This window comes from Limanda limanda, chromosome 12, assembly GCF_963576545.1.
Source record: "Limanda limanda chromosome 12, fLimLim1.1, whole genome shotgun sequence".
In the NCBI taxonomy this organism is placed as follows: domain Eukaryota; kingdom Metazoa; phylum Chordata; class Actinopteri; order Pleuronectiformes; family Pleuronectidae; genus Limanda; species Limanda limanda.
The window spans coordinates 25,839,990-25,859,269 of NC_083647.1; the positions used below are offsets into that span (position 1 = coordinate 25,839,990).

The window sequence follows — 19,280 nt, forward strand, 5'->3', positions numbered from 1 at the left end:
GATGCACAGCGATTATAAGATCTATAAAGTCACACCGGGGGGGGTTATATTAAAATGGCTGTAATGCAGGAAATGAAATCATGGGGGATGTGTGTGTGTGTGTGTGTCTGTGTGTGTGTGTGTGTGTCTGTGTGTGTGTGTGTGTGTGTGTGTGTGTGTTTTGAGTTCATACACAGCAGCAGCAGTGACTGGCTCCATTAGAACTCTCTGCCGGTGGAGGAGACTCCAGAGACCGTGTGAGAAGTGGAAATGATCATATTTGTAATTCTTCGAGAGGAAGATCGGATTCTGTCGTTTCTTTCTCTCTCTCGTGGTTTTATTCAGACGATGATTTTAAAGAAGATGATTCTGAAATATTCTGAATAATAACAGAAGAGGAAAAAAAACCTCAGATCGTCAGAAACAAATAGTTCAAACTTAATTTGACCAAATCCAGAGCAGATATTCTCGTTACTCGTGAGTTCGGCTGCGTCGTATTGATAATTTACTTTATTGATGATCCTTTTAATTTGTGTTGATTCTCTTCGGCTCGGTTTTGCTGCCTCGGCGAATCTGATGTTGTCATGACGACCCCCCCCCCCCCCCCCCCCGTCTGTGTGAAGTGATGATCTGACATCGACCGGGGGGGAATCACTCGTGTTGTATTGATTATTGATCCACTTGTGATCACAGCAGGTCTGACATCAACCCTTATAGAGGGATTCAGGATTCAATCAGATTCCCTTCCTCCTCTTCCTCCTCTTCCTCCTCTTCCTCCCTCTTCCTCCTCTTCCTCCTCTTCCTCCTCTTCCTCCTCTTCCTCCTCTTCCTGTCTCCTCAGCCCATGTTCTTCTCTCTTCATCACTTTGTCCTCATGCTCTTCTTCCCCCTTCCTCCTCTTCTTCCTCCTCTTCCTCTTTTCCTTCCTGTTTCCTCAGCCCAAGTTCTTCTCTCTTTTACCCTTCATCACTTTGTCCTCCTCCTCTTCCTCCTCTTCCTCCCTCTTCCTCTCTTCCTCCTCTTCCTCCTCTTCATGTGTCCTCACCCCATGTTCTTCTCTCTTCATCACTTTGTCCTTGTGCTCTTCTTCCCCCTTCCTCCTCTTCTTCCTCTTCCTCCTCTTCCTCCTCTTCATGTGTCCTCAGCCCAAGTTCTTCTCTCTTTTACCCTTCATCACTTTGTCCTCCTCCTCTTCCTCCTCTTCCTCCCTCTTCCTCCTCTTCATGTGTCCTCAGCCCATGTTCTCCTCTCTTCATCACTTTGTCCTCATGCTCTTCTTCCCCCTTCCTCCTCTTCCTCCTCTTCATGTGTCCTCTACCCAAGTTCTTCTCTCTTTCACCCTTCATCACTTTGTCCTCACGCTCTTCTTCACCCTTCCTCCCGGCACGGCCTGTTGCCTTCACCTTTTATGTCTTCCTCACATCCTCTCCTACCCTCCTCCCCCCGGTCCTCCCCTCTTCCCGTCCTCCCTCCCTCCCTGGTGTCCGGGTGAGGTCCCGGGGGAACTCGTCTCGTCTCACACATGAACGGACCTCGACCTGGCTCGCTCAGCGGGGGGGCGATTCGCCGGCCTGGTTGGGATTTTTTCTAATGAGGGTTGAGAGAGGGGGAAGGGGGGGGGAGCTTTAAAGGGTGATGATGCCACATTCGCTCTTACTGCCCCCTGGTTAAAGCAGATTAATTAAAAGCTCACTCGCACTCTCTCTCTCTCTCTCTCTCTCTCTCTCTCATCAGCGAGAGTTGAACACTTACTGTCCCCCCCCCCCTCTCCCCCGGGGAGCTCAGGGGTGGGCCGGGGTGGGGGGGCTGGGAGCCTCCGGGAGCGATGCTAATTCCAGACGGTGGTTCGTTCATCGCAGATTATCATTCCTCTGGTTCCCATGGTTCCTCTGGTTCCCATCGTTCCTCTGGTTCCTGTCGTTCCTCTGGTTCCCGTCGTTCCTCTGGTTCCTCTGGTTCCTCTGGTTCCCATCGTTCCTCTGGTTCCCATGGTTCCTGTCGTTCCTCTGGTTCCTCTGGTTCCCTTCGTTCCTCTGGTTCCTCTGGTTCCTCTGGTTCCCATCGTTCCTCTGGTTCCTCTCGTTCCTCTGGTTCCTGTCGTTCCTCTGGTTCCCATGGTTCCTCTGGTTCCTGTCGTTCCTCTGGTTCCCGTTGTTTCTCTGGTTCCTCTGGTTCCCTTCGTTCCTCTGGTTCCTCTCGTTCCTCTGGTTCCTGTCGTTCCTCTGGTTCCCATGGTTCCTCTGGTTCCTGTCGTTCCTCTGGTTCCCGTCGTTTCTCTGGTTCCTCTGGTTCCCTTCGTTCCTCTGGTTCCTCTGGTTCCTCTGGTTCCCATGGTTCCTCTGGTTCCTGTCGTTCCTCTGGTTCCTCTGGTTCCTCTGGTTCCTCTGGTTCCCTTCGTTCCTCTGGTTCCCTTCGTTCCTCTGGTTCCTCTGGTTCCTCTGGTTTTTGTCGTTCCTCTGGTTCCTCTGGTTCCCTTCGTTCCTCTGGTTCCCATCGTTCCTCTGGTTCCTCTGGTTCCGTCGTTCCTCTGGTTCCTCTGGTTCCTCTGGTTCCTCTGGTTCCCCTCGTTCCTCTGGTTCCCCTCGTTCCTCTGGTTCCCGTTAGGGATGCACCGATCCGCTTTATCACCTCCGATACCGATACCGATATCTGAGGTTTAGTATCGGCCGATACCGATATAGAAAACAGCGCGAAATTATGGTAACAAACTGTAAGTTTCATTGGGGGGAAAAGACTGGGATCATGAGACTTGACTTAAACATTTCTTTCCTATTTTTTGAAAAACAAATAAACAGATATAAATGTACTGAATTACTTATTTATTTAATAATTGTGCACCAGTAAAACAATCTTAATCATAAAAATATAATGTGACTGGTTCAGTCAGTGCAATTAGGGATTCAAAATACAATGTACAACAAAATAAATAATAAAATAATAAAGGAGCTGAAATTGAGAAAACAATAGCTTCTCTAGCTTGGTAAAACAACAGCCTCGACTTGTGGCTGAAAACCCTGAGCAGGCGGCGGTGGGGGTCGTCTCCCTCTGCTAGCTAGCCAGCTAGCAGAGGGAGAGAGCCGCTCCCTCTGCTAGCTAGCTAGCTAGCTCGCACAGCGAGAGAGCCGCTCCTTCCGTTAAAAATAGTCTGAGTCCAAATGTTACTCGTCGGTGCTCGGACCCGTGTCCCCGCGCCTGTCTCTGTCGGTAGAGTGGCTCGGCCCCGTGCACCATGCCCGTGCTTTAATCCCGGTTAGCTGACTTTGTAGCTAGCAGACGGCGGTGCTACCACTCTCACGTAAAATTTTTGTAAGTGCTTTATGAGGTTTGTCGTATTATAACTAGACGTTTTAGTACCACCCCTCGGAACATTCACTTTACAGATGTTGCACGTAGCCGTGGAGCTTGTTGGCTGAGGTAATGTGTAATAGCTCCAGATCGCCGATCCTTTCGCTCGCTCTATTTTGTAAACACTGTAAGCTCCGCACGTTGCTTGCGTATGACGTCACTCACAGCGCACAGCATAGAATTACACTGAATAGATCAGCCGATATGGATCGGCCCATTGTCACCGATAGCCGATCTAGAAATTTCTTCAATATCGGTACCGATACCGATACAAATATCGGATCGGTGCATCCCTGGTGCAACCATCCCTCTCGTTCCTCTGGTTCCTCTGGTTCCCGTCGTTCCTCTGGTTCCTGTCGTTACTCTGGTTCCCCTCGTTCCTCTGGTTCCCCTCGTTCCTCTGGTTCCCGTCGTTCCTCTGGTTCCCCTCGTTCCTCTGGTTCCCGTCGTTCCTCTGGTTCCTCTGGTTCCCGTCGTTCCTCTGGTTCCTCTGGTTCCCTTCGTTCCTCTGGTTCCCGTCGTTCCTCTGGTTCCCCTTGTTCCTCTGGTTCCTCTGGTTCCTCTGGTTCCCCTCGTTCCTCTGGTTCCCGTCGTTCCTCTGGTTCCTGTCGTTCCTCTGGTTCCCGTCGTTCCTCTGGTTCCTCTGGTTCCTCTGGTTCCCGTCGTTCCTCTGGTTCCTGTCGTTCCTCTGGTTCCCGTCGTTCCTCTGGTTCCTCTGGTTCCCGTCGTTCCTCTGGTTCCTCTGGTTCCCGTCGTTCCTCTGGTCCTCTGGTTCCTCTGGTTCCCGTCGTTCCTCTGGTTCCTGTCGTTCCTGTCGTTCCTCTGGTTCCCGTCGTTCCTCTGGTTCCCCTCGTCCCTCTGGTTCCTCTGGTTCCCTTCGTTCCTCTGGTTCCCATCGTTCCTCTGGTTCCCCTCGTCCCTCTGGTTCCCTTCGTTCCTCTGGTTCCCATCGTTCCTCTGGTTCCTCTGGTTCCCCTCGTTCCTCTGGTTCCCGTCGTTCCTCTGGTTGCTGTCGTTCCCCTCGTTCCTCTGGTTCCTCTGGTTCCCGTCGTTCCTCTGGTTCCTGTCGTTCCTGTCGTTCCTCTGGTTCCCGTCGTTCCTCTGGTTCCCATCGTTCCTCTGGTTCCTCTGGTTCCCCTCGTTCCTCTGGTTCCCGTCGTTCCTCTGGTTCCCGTCGTTCCTCTGGTTCCCATCGTTCCTCTGGTTCCTGTCGTCTGAGCTTCACACACCAGACGCATCACAGAGGAATCCTCCTCCACCTCCGACGTGTCAGCCCTGAGTGGGATTCATCAGAGAAGAGTCTTCACAGGAATCTCTCCGTTTCATTTGAAGAAACAAGAGTCTGCATCACTTGCTGTCGGCAGTTAACATAAACATCACATGAATTACTGATGGTTATGATGTGATTGTCTTTCCTTTTGAATGCATTGAATATCTTTGGGTGGTTTTCACATTGAAGGGATTTACTTTGGTGTTTTGGTGAATAACAAACACAGCAAGTAGAAAATGAGGAGGAAAGTAAAACATGTTTGGATGTAAATGTCGAGCAGCAAAAATATAAAAGAGCTGCAGTGAACATGTGGAGGACATGTAGAATATTACAGGTCGGGTTTGTTCTGATGCTATTTCTGTCGTCTGTGTCGCAGGTTGCAGCCGTTCATCACCGGGCAGCCCAACAAGAAGCTGGCTGTGGAGCAGGTGAGCTGCCGTTCATCTTCATCACGTCTGCTCCTCTTCACACACTCACTCGCTCGGTCTCTTCGTCCTCACTCACTCACTGAAGGAGAATTCATGATCTCAGGGTCGTCCGGTCCACTGGGGTTCTCTGTTTGGTTTGGTTGCACAGAAGAGGAAGACCTTGGGCGTGAGGCCTGTTCCCACATGGTCTAGCTCATATCTTTGAGGGAATTGGAGGAAACACAAACTGGGTCTTCTTCACGCGACACTACACTTGCTTCTACTACTTCTTCTTGATTTAAACGGCGGTTGACTGATGCATCTACTGGAGACGTATCAGGAGTCAGACTTATTCACAACAAAAGGAAAAAATGTTCGGACTCGGATGTTTGCGTTCACACACGCTGAAAACACCTGGAGTTCAGTGCAGGTCTGAGAGCAGCTGCATAGTTGATATAATCTCCAGTAAATTCATGTACTTCATAAAAAAATAACGTCCAGCTCATTGTCCTCGGTGGTTTTTCCCGTCATTCTTTGACCAGTTTGACTGTGAAAAGCACATTAAATTTAAGTGGTTTTAAAAATAGAATTTAATGCGTCGAACGTGGCAGAAAGCAAACTGGATATTTATGGACTCGGAGGAATAAGAGGATTTGTGGACAGTGAGAAAAAGGCTCCAGAAAGCGACACAGCCCCAGAGGCTCCAGGTAATGAAGCTGTGACAGTAACAGACATGGACCCCCCCCCCCCCCCCGGGGTCTCTCTCCTCTGCTCGCCCGTTACAGGCTGACAAACCAGATCGTTTCAAAATCAGTTTATAAACAAATAACAATAAACTGACACTGGATCATTTAGTGATATTAGAAAACTAGTGACTCTTCTTTCTCCTCTTCTTCTCTCTCCTCTTCTTCTCTCTCCTCTTCATCTCTCTCCTCTTCTTCTCTCTCCTCTTCATCTCTCTCCTTTTCATCTCTCTCCTCTTCTTCTCTCTCCTCTTCACTCTCTCCTTTTCATCTCTCTCCTCTTCTTCTCCAGCCTCTTCATCTCTCTCCTCTTCATCTCTCTCCTCTTCTTCTCTCTCCTCTTCTTCTCTCTCCTCTTCTTCTCTCTCCTCTTCTTCTCTCTCCTCTTCATCTCTCTCCTCTTCTTCTCCAGCCTCTTCATCTCTCTCCTCTTCTTCTCTTCCTCTTCATCTCTCACTCTTCTTCTCTCTCCTCTTCTTCTCTTCCTCTTCATCTCTCTCCTCTTCTTCTCTCTCCTCTTCTTCTCTCTCCTCTTCATCTCTTCCTCTTCATCTCTCTCCTTTTCACCTCTCTCCTCTTCTTCTCCAGCCTCTTCTTCTCTCTCCTCTTCTTCTCTCTCCTCTTCTTCTCTCTCCTCTTCATCTCTCTCCTCTTCTTCTCTTCCTCTTCATCTCTCTCCTCTTCTTCTCTCTCCTCTTCATCTCTCTCCTCTTCTTCTCCAGCCTCTTCTTCTCTCTCCTCTTCTTCTCTTCCTTTTCTTCTCTCTCCTCTTCTTCTCTCTCCTCTTCTTCTCTCTCCTCTTCATCTCTCTCCTCTTCTTCTCCAGCCTCTTCATCTCTCTCCTCTTCTTCTCCTCCTCTTCATCTCTCTCCTCTTCTTCTCTCTCCTCTTCTTCTCTCTCCTCTTCATCTCTCTCCTCTTCTGCTGGAATGTCCTGCCGAGCCGTGTGAGAGGTGAAGCTCACTTTGTCTTTGTTTGCCCTTCTCTTATTACTCCTCCCTCCCTCCCTTCCTCCCTCCAGGGTGTTTCTCTGCTCCTAAAAATAAATCTGACAGGCTCTTAAAATAAATACGCTCTTAAACTTTAACATAAAAACGTCTTAAAAAGCCCTTTCAGAGGTTAGTTGCTCCTGCAGATGAATCCAGAGACTCGAGCTGTGAGCTGCGGTGTCTGTTTCACCGAAGCCGGTTTTCGACTTCTCGTCTTTGGAAAGTTAATTTCTCGTTCTGCCGTCTGCAGGGAGAACTGAGACACTTCCTCCAACTCTGTGTCTTCATCAGATTTTAAATTGGAGCCAAATTCAATCCCAGGTGGCTTCAGGGGATCTGACAGAGTCTTACGTGCAGCTGTGCGGACGACAGATACGTGAATAGATTCACTTCCTGCTGATCTGTCTCATCTCTCGGGGTTTAGCTCACGTTCCACAGAGAAGAAGAAGTGAAGGAGTTATTCAGTTTTTCTCAGTAACAGCGTGTAGTGACCGACAGCTGGAGCTCGTCCAACCCATAGATATATAGATAAAGACTAGATGTCTCGTTCGACGGAGCCGGACGTCACCACATGGCGGCCATCTTGCATCTAGTGGTAAATAACCATAACTTGCTCAATTTTCAACCGATTTTGAAACGATCTGGTTTGTTATAAACGTCAGAGATGTAGATATGACACTGCATAAATTATAATTTTTTTTTAGAAAATAACATAATTATTCATAAGTACACAGTGTCATATCTACATCTCTGACGTTTATAATAAACCAGACCGTTTCAAAATCAGTTTATAAACAAATAACAATAAACTGACACTGGATCATTTAGTGATATTAGAAAACTAGTGACTCTTCTCTCTCCTCTTCTTCTCTCTCCTTTTCATCTCTCTCCTTTTCATCTCTCTCCTCTTCTTCTCTCTCCTCTTCTTCTCTCTCCTCTTCTTCTCTCTCCTCTTCTTCACTCTCCTCTTCTTCTCTCTCCTCTTCATCTCTTCCTCTTTTTCTCTCTCCTCTTCATCTCTCTCCTCTTCTTCTCTCTCCTCTTCATCTCTTCCTCTTCTTCTCTCTCCTCTTCTTCTCTCTCCTTTTCATCTCTCTCCTCTTTTTCTCTCTCCTCTTCTTCTCTCTCCTCTTCTTCTCTCTCCTCTTCTTCTCTCTCCTTTTCATCTCTCTCCTCTTCTTCTCTCTCCTCTTCATCTCTTCCTCCTTTTCTCTCTCCTCTTCATCTCTCTCCTCTTCTTCTCTCTCCTCTTCATCTCTTCCTCTTCTTCTCTCTCCTCTTCTTCTCTCTCCTCTTCTTCTCTCTCCTCTTCATCTCTTCCTCTTCTTCTCTCTCCTCTTCTTCTCTCTCCTCTTCTTCTCTCTCCTCTTCTTCTCTCTCCTCTTCATCTCTCTCCTCTTCTTCTCTCTCCTCTTCTTCTCTCTCCTCTTCTTCTCTCTCCTCTTCTTCTCTCTCCTCTTCATCTCTTCCTCTTCTTCTCTCTCCTCTTATTCACTCTCCTCTTCTTCTCTCTCCTCTTCATCTCTTCCTCTTCATCCCTCTCCTCTTCTTCTCTCTCCTCTTCATCTCTCTCCTCTTCATCTCTTCCTCTTCTTCTCTCTCCTCTTCATCTCTTCCTCTTCATCTCTTCCTCTTCTTCTCTCTCCTCTTCATCTCTTCCTCTTCTTCTCTCTCCTCTTCTTCTCTCTCCTCTTCACCTCTCTCCTCTTCACCTCTCTCCTCTTCATCTCTCTCCTCTTCATCTCTTCCTCTTCATCCCTCTCCTCTTCTTCTCTCTCCTCTTCATCTCTCTCCTCTTCATCTCTTCCTCTTCTTCTCTCTCCTCTTCATCTCTTCCTCTTCTTCTCTCTCCTCTTCTTCTCTCTCCTCTTCACCTCTCTCCTCTTCACCTCTCTCCTCTTCATCTCTTCCTCTTCTTCTCTCTCCTCTTCTTCTCTCCTCTTCATCTCTTCCTCTTCTTCACTCTCCTCTTCTTCTCTCTCCTCTTCATCTCTTCCTCTTAACGCTCCCCTCTGCTGCAGTACTCCTTTCCCATCATTCTCCTTTTTTCGATTTTCTTCTTCCCCCCCCCCCCTCCATCATGTGCTGCTGGCAGCTCTGAATGGAGGAGCTCAGGGAGCTCAGGCTCCGTCGACCAGGAAGAAAACATTGCCACAAGGGGCCGGGTCAACAAGGCTTGTTACTTAGCAACCCCCCCTCCCCTCCCCCTGGGAACTGGAGGCAACCGGGCGCCGCCATTGGCTGAGGCTGCTCCTCGCTCTCTGCCCGTGTGATGTAATGTTGCCGTTTCACTGCAGTCACAGGCCCAGATTGAAAAGAGATCTGTGTGTGTGTGTGTGTGTGTGTGTGTGTGTGTGTGTGTGTCTGTGTGTCTGTGTGTCTGTGTGTCTGTGTGTGTGTCTGTGTGTCTGTGTGTCTGTGTGTCTGTGTGTCTGTGTGTCTGTGTGTGTCTGTGTGTCTGTGTGTCTGTGTGTCTGTGTGTCTGTGTGTCTGTGTGTGTGTGTGTGTGTCTGTGTGTGTGTCTGTGTGTGTCTGTGTGTGTCTGTGTGTGTCTGTGTGTGTCTGTGTGTGTGTGTGTGTGTGTGTGTGTGTGTGTGTGTGTCTGTGTGTGTGTGTGTCTGTGTGTGTGTCTGTCTGTGTGTGTGTCTGTGTGTGTGTCTGTGTGTGTCTGTGTGTGTCTGTGTGTGTCTGTGTGTGTCTGTGTGTGTCTGTGTGTGTGTGTGTGTGTGTCTGTGTGTGTGTCTGTCGGTCGGTCGCTTAACAAGGAAACCATTTCCTTCTCCCTCCTCAGTGACCCAGTAATTAGTCTGTACATTTTTCAATCAAGCCGGGGAAGGAAATGATGAGTTTACGAGACAGAGAAGAAGTGACGAGAGACTGGTCCAGCCCCCCCCACCCCCCCCGACCTCTCCCCTCCTCTCTAAAGCACATAGAGGAGGAGACGGCGGCGGCACACAGATCGAGACGAAGGGATTTAGAGCGAGAGGCTTAGGAAAGTGAAAAGTGTGATGAGGTCACGGGAGAGGTGCTCGGAGGGGGGGGGGGGGGGGGGGGGGGGCGTCGCTCTGGGGCTCCAGCTGCAGTCCATCGTCATGGCGATTCATGAAACCCAGACGTCACTGAACCTCAGAGGAAACAAACACACTCATTCACAGGAGCCGGTTTGAATCCACATGAAAGTAAACACAGGCTTGAAGCTCTTTGTAGAATGTGCACACGTTGGTAGTTTTGGGAGAAACCCTGCGGCGACGCCCCGGCTCTGAACCTGACGCTGCCCGGAACCAAACAGCAGCTTTAAAATAAAAAGTCCTCTCGTCTTCTAACGAGAACGTGACGACCTCCAGGCGACCTCCAGGCGACGGGGATAATAGCTCTCACCTTCTAATTAGTTTGGAGCAGCGTGTTTTATGGTTATTTTTTTTATATTTCTTCACATTTCCGCCTGCGTTCAGCGGCAGTTAATGAGGCGTCCAGCTCCTGTGACGAGGAGGCTCTTTACAGCCTGGTGAGGTGAAACTCAGCGGGGGGGGACTAGAGGACAAAGTCAGGGGGAAGGAGGGAAGGAGGGAGGAGAGGTGGATGCAGTGAAGGAGGGAGGAGTGAAGGAGAGAGGAGAGGAAATGTGAAATAAAAGAGAGGTGGGAGGAAATGAAAGGTAAATTTAATGCCAGAGGAAGCAAGGGGACGTCTCTCTCTCGTCTCTCGTCTCTCGTCTCTCGTCATCCTCTCGTCTCTCGTCTCTCTCTGGTCTCTCTCGTCTCTCTCTGGTCTCTCTGGTCTCTCGTCTCTCGTCTCTCTCTTGTCTCTCTCTCTCGTCTCTCTCTCTCTTGTCTCTCTCTCGTCTCTCTCTCTCGTCTCTCGTCTCTCTCGTGTCTCGTCTCTCGTCTCTCTCGTCTCTCTCGTCTCTCGTCTCTCTCGTCTCTCGTCTCTCGTCTCGTCTCTCTTCTCTCTCGTGTCTCACGTCTCTCTCGTCTCTCTCTCTCCTCTCTCGTCTCTCGTGTCTCACGTCTCTCTCGTCTCTCGTCTCTCGTCTCTCTCGTCTCTCTCTTGTGTCTCTCGTCTCTCTTGTCTCTCTCGTCTCTCTCTCGTCTCTCGTCTCTCTTGTCTCTCTCTCGTCTCTCTCGACTCTCTCTTTCGTCTCTCGTGTCTCTCGTGTCTCTCTTGTGTCTCTCGTCTCTCTCTCTTTTGTCTCTCTCGTCTCTCGTCTCTCTTGTCTCTCTCTCGTCTCTCTTGTCTCTCTCTCGTCTCTCTCCTCTCTCTCGTCTCTCTCTCGTCTCTCTCGTCTCTCTCGTCTATCTCGTCTCTTTCGTCTCTCGTGTCTCTCTTGTCTCTCTCTCGTCTCTCTCGTCTCTCTCTCGTCTCTCTCTCGTCTCTCTCGTCTCTCTCTCGTCTCTCTCTCGTCTCTCTCGTCTATCTCGTCTCTTTCGTCTCTCGTGTCTCTCTTGTCTCCCTCTCGTCTCTCTCTCCCACGGGACAGGAAGACGTCACGTTGATACGAGACGATGTGAACGTGGTGAACTGCAGAAGAAGACGCTCTGACTACCTCGTTGCCCCCCCGTTCACCCTCACCCCTTCACTCTGATTTCACACGCTCTGCATGGACGTTGGCGGGCGCCGTTGCCCCGAGGCTGCGTTTGACCTTTGACCCTTTCTGCTCGACACAGAGTGGAACAGACTGTGGAGAAGTTAGAACCTTAATTTAGATGTAATATTAGATAATTAAGCCTGTGGTTCCGCTCTGATTCTGTGTGTAGTCGTATGTGCAGATGCTGCAGCAGATGAAATCTCTCCTCGCCGCAGCGTGCCCCCCCCCCCCCATGCAGCGCCATGTTCATTATCTTTATATCAGTTTAGAGGAAGTGGGGCAGGTGAGGTGACATCGAGCTCAGATTTCCCTCGGGAGGAACGTTTTTCCTTCATGTCACGCGGAGGAAAATATTTAAAAAAATACAGAACGACGCACAAAACGATAATATTTCCTGTTTGCTCAGGTGGGCTCCTCCAACCCCCTGCCGCTGCCGGTGGGAAACCCCGCCATCGCAGTGCTGGTGGAGAGCGGGCCGGTGGTCTACGATGAGGCTGCCGATGAGGAAGAGGAGGAGGAAGAGGACCCCTGCATGAGCGCCATGGAGATGATGGGCAGCAACGGTGAGTTCCTCCTCAGTCCCTGCTGTGGAGGTCCTAAGCTCCGCCTCCTCCATGTTAGCAGATGGGTCATGGACCTAAAGAGTTAAAGCAAACATCAAGTGAATGGTTTCTGTCATGCTGGGTAGTTTTATAACACTGATGTTTGTTTTTTTAATTCGTTATTTGACGTAATTTAATGTAAAACTTGTTCAAACATCACGTCACAAGTTTTACAGTCGACATTAAAACAAAGTAAAACATTTATCATGAAAATAAGGTGATTAATCAACTAATAATGTTTCTGTGTTTGACACAAGATAAAAGTTGAGACAGACTCTCTCACTGAGTGAAGTTAAAACATCGTGATGAGGTCTCAGATAATCTTTTCATAAAACCTAAAAAAGATAATCTTCAACTTCTCCATCTCTGTAGTTGAACGTTTGAATTTCTCTGACGCTGCTTCTGACTGTGAAAGAGTTTTTTTAATGAATCTCCCGCTCGGGGTCACGGCTCCGCTTCCTGCTCCGACTTCTGCTGAGTTTTAATGAGCCGGCGCTAAGATTCAATTTCACCACTTTACGTCTGTGGCTGTTAAACTTTAAGGTCTCTGACTCGGCTGCAGTTAAAAAAACAGCTTCTTAATAGATTCCTGTAGGGGAACTCTTTGTTTGTAGTCCGTGACTCCCTCAGAGGTCAAGGGTCAGACTCGGGGCTCAGTGCTGAACCTTTTATTTCATTTCACCACAAATCTGTGGAACCTGAGCGTGAGACTCTCGTCCAGTCAAACCTTTTGCCTTGTTCCGTGTTTCTCCTAGATTTTAAAATAACACATGTAACTTCTCTCCTCCAGATTACGGCTGCGACGGAGAGTACGAGGATTGATTCCAGCTTTCACCTCCTCGGCTCATCATCTGTTTTGGACTCGCTCCATTTTGGCTCCCCGACTGTATCATGTGTTCACGACAAAGGGAAACAAAATGGCTGCAGCCACAGATGAGAACTGTGAAGCCGAGAGGAAGAAGTAAAACCTCCCGCTCCTCCTCGTCCAGCTCGTCCTCGTGTGGACGGACACAGAGGACAGAGGTGGTGAAGAGGAGATGAGAGACACTGGGACAGGAAGGAAGCTCAACTGGGACAAACATTCATACAGTTAGGTTACATGTGTTTTAATAACATATACATGACTGTGTTTTAATACTTCATGGGGAAAACCAGTCATTTAAATGCTGCTAAAGCAACGATTATGAAACGAGACATGCAGGAAGATTTCATCTGGGGACGAACGCTGCAGATTCCTCTCCTGGTTTTAACCTTTTCCATCGTTTAGTCACCGGAAACACGAGTGGAACAAACTGTCTTCATGCTTCAACCTGCACTTATCACTCGAGTACTTAACAGACGGCGACGAGAACAACTTCCTGTCGCCTCCGAACCCTGTTCCTACATTTCAGCGTCTCCACGGCAACACGCTCTCCAAACAAGCTTCTGCCAATCAGGTTAGCGTGGGATCAATCATCGCTACCCGTGATTGGCCGATTGTATTATTCAGGTCGATTAAAGCCTTCTGTGATTGGTGGACGGACGCGAGCCGCCTGCGTCTCCGAAGCCTCACAGCGACGACGCCTTCGAACAGGAAGTACCAGGTTTATGCGCCAATGTCTGTTGTTGAATATGAATTAGTGAGATTTTAGTGCATTTTTTATTTAGCTGGTAATTCAGTTTGGGCTTTTCCGGTTTATTTTGTGACAGAACGGATCTAATTTAACGAGGTTGTATCTTTTCCTTTGAGGCGATCATGCTTTACGGCGTCCACTGAGGCGTTTAGGATCTATTTTCTATTTAAGGTTTTATGATTTTTTTGTGTTGGAGTAATGACACTTGAGAGGTGAAAGTGAATGTGGCCTTTTCACTGTGTCCACACACACACACACACACACACAACAGTGTTTAACGAGGCGTCCCTGAACGCCTCTGCTGCTGCTGCTGATGTTACAACCTGCATACTGTTGTGTGAGTTTGCTGCTAAAGTAAAGATTTCACTACATGAGATATGAAATGTGTCCTCGTGTTTTTAAACGTGTGTCGTGTCTGCAGATGTTGGATTTTGACGTCGGACCTCTTGATTTCATGACTCCAGTGGAAGTCACAGACGCTGTTTTCACACCTGCACCTTCTCCAGAGTTTCTCCTGCAAAATCCAAACCCTGGAGAACATCCCACTGAACATCCCACTCAGTTTATTTTCTCCTCCGACTCGCGCCTCGTTATTTCGTCGTCTAATTAATTCCAGTGGAGACCAATATTTACACAGTCGATTAAATCAAATTAATCTCCACATAAATAATATAGACGAGAGCAGAGTGTAAACGCAGCAGCAGGAATCCCGGTGTTTGATTGGGTGAAATTATTTCTCTTTACACTTGATTAGGATTCACTACAAACCTCATTTGCATTCGTCGATGTGGGAGAATCGTCGAGGCTCTAAAATCCTTATGTTCTTATTCACCTCGGCTGCGGCTGACGAAGGTGGACATGTTTTACACACAGTCTCAGGGCCACTAGCAGGGAGGAAAGATGTTTTACTCATAACATCGCAAGAATAGAGTCGTAATATCAGAATAAAGTCAGTGTTTTAGGGAACATGTCATTTTAACATTTAAATGAGGAATGTGGAGAATTCTTGTCTCATTACAACATTACCTTAATTTTACACATTTAAATCTGAATTTATTCTTTTACTGACTTTTTTGTTGTTTAAGATTTTATTCACATAACATCATGATTTTTTTCCTCATTTAATTACAACCTCAACTTTATTCTAACATTACATTACAGTTGATTTTCTTCTGTCCTCAATGGGACCCTAACTTTTCTTGTCAGAGCTGCAAACCAAAGCAAACATTTGATATCATACAAATGAAAGACATTTATTAATCGCGTTTATTTACCTTGTTTACGTTTCGATTGTGTTGTGATCAGTCGCTGGTTTGAGGTGTTTAAATCACATAAAGGAACTTTTTAAACCAAATGACAATATAAAGCAGACTCCTGTTGAATTAGATTTGTAACAAACAAAAGAACGATCAGCTCCGTTATTCCCTCATGAGAATTATGTGCATATCAGCCTCTCAGAAGCAAATCTGCGCCTCTATCACTCGTTTAGTGTTAGTAACTCGCTCCCTGTCAGACAAAGGAGGAAACAAAGATGGAGAGAGGGATGGAGGAGGAGGAGAAGAGAAAGAGGCAGATTAAACGGACCATTAGACCAAAATGACTCCTGTGAAGAGGGATCAGAAAACAAACAGACAATTACTCTCGTTATTATGGTGATCATGTTTACAGTGATTATTCACTCAACTGGTGACAGGAGGAGATTCAGTTTGTTGGATCAGATGATCATCAGAGCGAAATGCAATAGAACTTACATATATTTGCCATAAATTAAACTGTGCCTCAATAAATAAATCTTTATAGAAAATGTAAATATACAGAGAAGGTGGTAAAATGGCTAAATAGACAAAAAGAAATAATCTACATTCATATATACAAATAATTTCACCTGCAGAAAAAAACGCTAAGTAAACAAAGTTGTTCACTTGTTAGCAAATCTCAACTTTCATCTTTTCACTGTTAATTTAAATGTTTGTTTAATTTTGTCTCTGACGGTGAAAAGCTCTGGAACGACCTCGTCAGCCAAAGGTTCCGAATGATCCGTGCAGGTAATTAACTCCTTAACGAGCAGCCACCTCCGGGCTGCGTACACCGTAGCCATGGCAACGGCGCCCATAGTGCTTCAAGCTGTGGTGGAGTCGATGGTGGAGGCTTTTTAACCACACACACACACACACACACACATGTTAAACACACACTGTGCTTCCCCTCCGTGCTGATGTTGATGAACGATTCTCCTCGGCCTCTGAGTTTGAGCCGGTTTCCTTCGATCTGTCGGATTCTCGGTCGGAGGCTGAAGAGACGATCAATGGTTTATTTTTCCTCTGAATGACTTCATTAACCTTTAGGTGCACAAGGATAATCGCAGCTCAGGGACGTCCTGCTCCTCCTGCTCCTCCTGCTCCTCCTGCTCCTCCTGCTCCTCCTGCTCCTCCTCCTGCTCCTCCTGCTCCTCCTGCTCCTCCTGCTCCTTTCTCTCTGTTACTATCCCCTCTGCTTCCATCTCCTGTTTCCTTTTCTCTCCTCCTGCTCCTTCTGCTTCTCCTGCTCTTTCTCCTGCTCCTCCTCCTCTCTTCTCTCTGTTACTGTCCCCTCTGCTTCCATCTCCTGTTTCCTTTTCTCTCCTCCTGTTCCTCCTGTTCCTCCTGCTTCTCCTGCTCTTTCTCCTGCTCCTCCTCCTCTCTTCTCTCTGTTACTGTCCCCTCTGCTTCCATCTCCTGTTTCCTTTTCTCTCCTCCTGTTCCTCCTGCTCCTCCTGCTCCTCCTGCTCCTCCTGCTCTTTTCTCTCTGTTACTGTCCCCTCTGCTTCCATCTCCCGTTTCCTTTTCTCTCCTCCTGTTCCTCCTGTTCCTCCTGCTCCTCCTGCTTCTCCTGCTCTTTCTCCTGCTCCTCCTCCTCTCTTCTCTCTGTTACTGTCCCCTCTGCTTCCATCTCCTGTTTCCTTTTCTCTCCTCCTGCTCCTCCTGCTCCTCCTGCTCTCTTCTCTCTGTTACTGTCCCCTCTGCTTCCATCTCCTGTTTCCTTTTCTCTCCTCCTGTTCCTCCTGCTCCTCCTGCTCTTTCTCCTGCTCCTCCTCCTCTCTTCTCTCTGTTACTGTCCCCTCTGCTTCCATCTCCTGTTTCCTTTTCTCTCCTCCTGTTCCTCCTGCTCCTCCTGCTCCTTCTGCTTCTCCTGCTCTTTCTCCTGCTCCTCCTCCTCTCTTCTCTCTGTTACTGTCCCCTCTGCTTCCATCTCCTGTTTCCTTTTCTCTCCTCCTGTTCCTCCTGCTCCTCCTGCTCTTTCTCCTGCTCCTCCTCCTCTCTTCTCTCTGTTACTGTCCCCTCTGCTTCCATCTCCTGTTTCCTTTTCTCTCCTCCTGTTCCTCCTGCTCCTCCTGCTCCTCCTGCTCTTTCTCCTGCTCCTCCTCCTCTCTTCTCTCTGTTACTGTCCCCTCTGCTTCAATCTCCTGTTTCCTTTTCTCTCCTCCTGTTCCTCCTGCTCCTCCTGCTCTTTCTCCTGCTCCTCCTCCTCTCTTCTCTCTGTTACTGTCCCCTCTGCTTCCATCTCCTTTTTCCTTCTCCTCCTCCCTTCTCTCCTCCTCTCCCCTCTCCCAGCCTCCCTCTCCCTCGGTGCTCTTTCTCTCTACAGCCTGATTGCTCATAATCACTCCCAGTCTGTTCCTGTGACTAATGGGCCCATTAGAGTGGGACTGGGGCCGAGTGGTCGCCGGGCAGCCACTGTTCACTTCCTCCCACAAACGCTGGTGAGTCTGGGTTGTGTGACTTCAACGTGCAGCTCGGTAGGTTTGTGTAACGCTGACTACACCGGGCCTCAGTGTGGCCAGTGCAGCTGAACCATGGACACACAACATGAGGTGAGGAGAAGAATCTTTCACTGTGAGACAGTTTCACACACACAAGACTGATGAGTTCTTTCTTGTCCAATACTTTCACCACAACAAACACACAAAGAGACACGATGAAACATGTCGGTCAACTAAGAGTCGACTAAAAATAATCCTACGTCTACAAGTGATTACATTAGTGAGTCAATTAAACAATTATGGAAGATTGACAGAAAATCTAATTATTATAATCCAAGTTCAAGCGTCCATATGCTTTTGGCTGCGTGTACGTTCAGGGATTTACACAGGTGTGTGTCTGTGTGTGTGTGTGTTTGTGTGTTCAGCTTGGCAGCCTTCACTCTTCCATTTGCATCACATCAACACGCTAAGCTCTTACATAACCACAACCCTGAGGAGAGGAGGAGGAGGGAGGGAGGAGGGTATGATGGAAGATGAAATGGGGATGAGAGAATGTAAACGTGAGTAATGGAAGACAGAAGGAAGGAGAGGGAGGAGAAGTGAGAGAGAATAAATAGAACGCTGATAAATTAACGAGAAGGAATAAAAGACTGAAGAACTATTAATAAATCCACCCTTTTTCTCCAGTTCCCAGGAAATAATTCCACATTAAAACAAATGGGTATTTTCTGGTGTTTGCATCCATGAGGTTTTTCACTTTAGTTCAAATTATCAGACGTCGTCCTCGCTCCTTTTATTCTTCTAACAATATGAAGGAGGTTTAGGTTCAGATTCAGAGAAGAACTCATGAAACCTGGTGTGAATCTGGATCAGGGGGAAGCTGCTGGACTTTCTGGGACATTGTGAGATGTAATTTTGATAAATTTGAACCATTTACAGTTTCCCAGAGAAATAATTCCTGGATCTTTAAGAAAAACAACTAATATCTGACAGACTATTTTTATTTTTCTCTATAAGATTAACTGTTAAAAATAGTTCTTCTTGAACTAATTCTGCATCCACTTGTCCTTTGGCCCCAGTTTAATTCAAATCTGCCGACAGGACAATGTCATTTGATCACACGGAGGAAAAAAGGTTCCAGGTAAAATATTCTCACATCACAATATTCATATTTCATCTGTAGATTTCCCCAGTTGCAGAAAACAAGATTGTGCAAATGAAAAGGTCAATAAAACAGAAGAAGAAACGTTGGCTGCGGCTCCACCGGGAGTTTCCCTGTTTCAGAGCTGTGAGGAGGAGGAGGAGGAGGAGGAGGAGGAGGCGGAGGAGGAGGAGGAGGAGGAGGAGGAGGAGGAGGAGGAGGAGGAGGAGGAGGAGGAGGAGGAGGATAAAGGCAACAGCACAAACCTCTTAATTACTGAATAATTTATGGAGCCTTTAAAACCAGAAGCAGGAGTCTGTTATCGACGGGAGCCGCCGGTAATGAGGCCGGCAGGAGAGGGAGCAGATGGGAGGATTCTCGCATGATAACTGTGTGTGATGCAAACTCCTCACTAATGACTTACTGTAAAGACAGTGTGACGTGTGTGTGTCTGTCTCTGTGTGTATGTGTGTATGTGTGTCATCACTTGTGCAGGCAAGTGTGACATCTGGAGAACGGAAATAAGAAAAACCTCGAGAAGAAAACTTGCTTGGTGAAGTGACACTTCTCCAAATTTACACCAAAGCCAACACACACACACAGACACACACACTATAGACAGATTATGAGACAACAGCCCCTCGGACAGAGTCTTTGTGGTGTTTTTCTTTCCCGTTGTTTTCTATCTTATTCTGATCTTTTGTTGTCTGTTTGTCGGCATTGTAGTTTTGCGTGTATTCACATTGTCTCTCTGTAGTTGTTTAACATCTTTATCGACATTGTGCGTCTCACTGTGGTTGTGTTTCATGTCTTGTTAGTCATTTTGTGTCTTCATGCGGTTGTTTTGTGTCATGTTGTTGTGGTCGT

The 19,280-nt window shown here is 47.6% G+C and overlaps 1 protein-coding gene across 1 annotated transcript in view; it reads left to right on the top strand.

Annotated features, from left to right (window-relative positions):
• The window catches only part of brf1a (BRF1 RNA polymerase III transcription initiation factor subunit a), a 93,396-nt gene extending 79,501 nt beyond the window's left edge, over positions 1-13,895 (top strand). Inside the window, exons 17-19 of the mRNA XM_061082917.1 lie at positions 4,971-5,022; positions 11,725-11,881; positions 12,711-13,895. Coding sequence (XP_060938900.1) covers positions 4,971-5,022; positions 11,725-11,881; positions 12,711-12,742 — 241 coding nt within the window. The 3' untranslated portion in view covers positions 12,743-13,895. The remainder of the gene's footprint in view (positions 1-4,970; positions 5,023-11,724; positions 11,882-12,710) is intronic.
• The last annotated feature ends 5,385 nt before the right edge of the window (positions 13,896-19,280 follow it).